This window comes from Dipodomys ordii, unplaced genomic scaffold (genome assembly GCF_000151885.1).
Source record: "Dipodomys ordii isolate 6190 unplaced genomic scaffold, Dord_2.0 Scaffold159, whole genome shotgun sequence".
Lineage (NCBI taxonomy): Eukaryota > Metazoa > Chordata > Mammalia > Rodentia > Heteromyidae > Dipodomys > Dipodomys ordii.
In genome coordinates this window covers 1,379,100-1,380,080 of record NW_012267375.1, presented here as the reverse complement: position 1 = coordinate 1,380,080, position 981 = coordinate 1,379,100, and the positions used below count along the sequence as shown (strand labels likewise).

Here is a 981-nt window from a genome sequence, read left to right as displayed (position 1 = left end):
AGCTCAAGTGGTAGAGCGCTTGCCTTGAGCTGAAGAGCTGAGGGACAGCGCCCAGGCCCAGAGTTCAAGCCCCACAACCGACAAAAAAAAAAAAAGAAAATTCAGTACATCACTCCTTGCTCTACCACCTTCCAGATCCTGCCTGGCTGACCAAGAGCTCCACTGAACATCTTCCTGGGTGCTTGCCTCTCATACTCTGTTAGCTCCTTTGGCATCCAGCTCCAACCAAAATCCATGGCTCCACGGCCTCACTCACCTGTTCCGAGCCAGCATAAGCTGGAGGGCACAATCCTCCTCGTCATGGGGAAGCAGGGTGCACTCTCCTTCCTCAGCCATGGATGACTGCTGGCCACACTGGCTGCACAAGGCCTCATCCCCAGCAAGTTCTTGTTCTAACTGCCGCAGGCGGCCCTGCTGGTCCCTCAGAGACTTCTCTAGGCCCAGGATCTGGGCTGTCTGTTGATCCTGAAGGTGCTTCATACCCTTTTCTCGAAGCTCAAATCTTTTTATGACGGACTGTTTCTCAGACTCAGCCTTTTCTCTCAGCTCAAGAAGCATCAAGGCTAACCTCTCTTCAGCTTCCTTCTTCAGGTCCTGCTGTAAAAGTTCCCACTCCATTTCTTTCCTTTTTAATTCTTGTTTCATTAGTTGAATCTTCTCTTCTGCTTTATTTAAATCTTCTTTGTGGTGTTCAACTAGAGTATGTTTTACCTACAGATGACATGAGTGTATGTAAGAGTAAATAAATTAAAAGAAATACTGGAAACAATTACTCAAATTCCATAACACACAGTAATGAGAATGCTTCTTGTGTTGATGCAAGTAGAAGGAATCTTAAATAAAATAGAAAAACAGGGCTGGGAAGGTGGCTCAGTGGTAGAGCACTTGCCTTGCATGCTTGAGGCCCTGGGTTCGATTCCTCATCACCACATAAGCAAAAAGAAAAAAGCCGGAAGTGGCGCTGTGGCTCAAGTGGTAGAG

General features: G+C 47.2%; 1 protein-coding gene across 1 annotated transcript in view; it reads right to left on the bottom strand.

Annotated features, from left to right (window-relative positions):
* Window positions 1-981, bottom strand: part of Pcnt (pericentrin) — a 134,675-nt gene that overhangs the window by 77,383 nt on the left and 56,311 nt on the right. Inside the window, exon 9 of the mRNA XM_013032905.1 lies at window positions 257-711. Coding sequence (XP_012888359.1) covers window positions 257-711 — 455 coding nt within the window. The remainder of the gene's footprint in view (window positions 1-256; window positions 712-981) is intronic.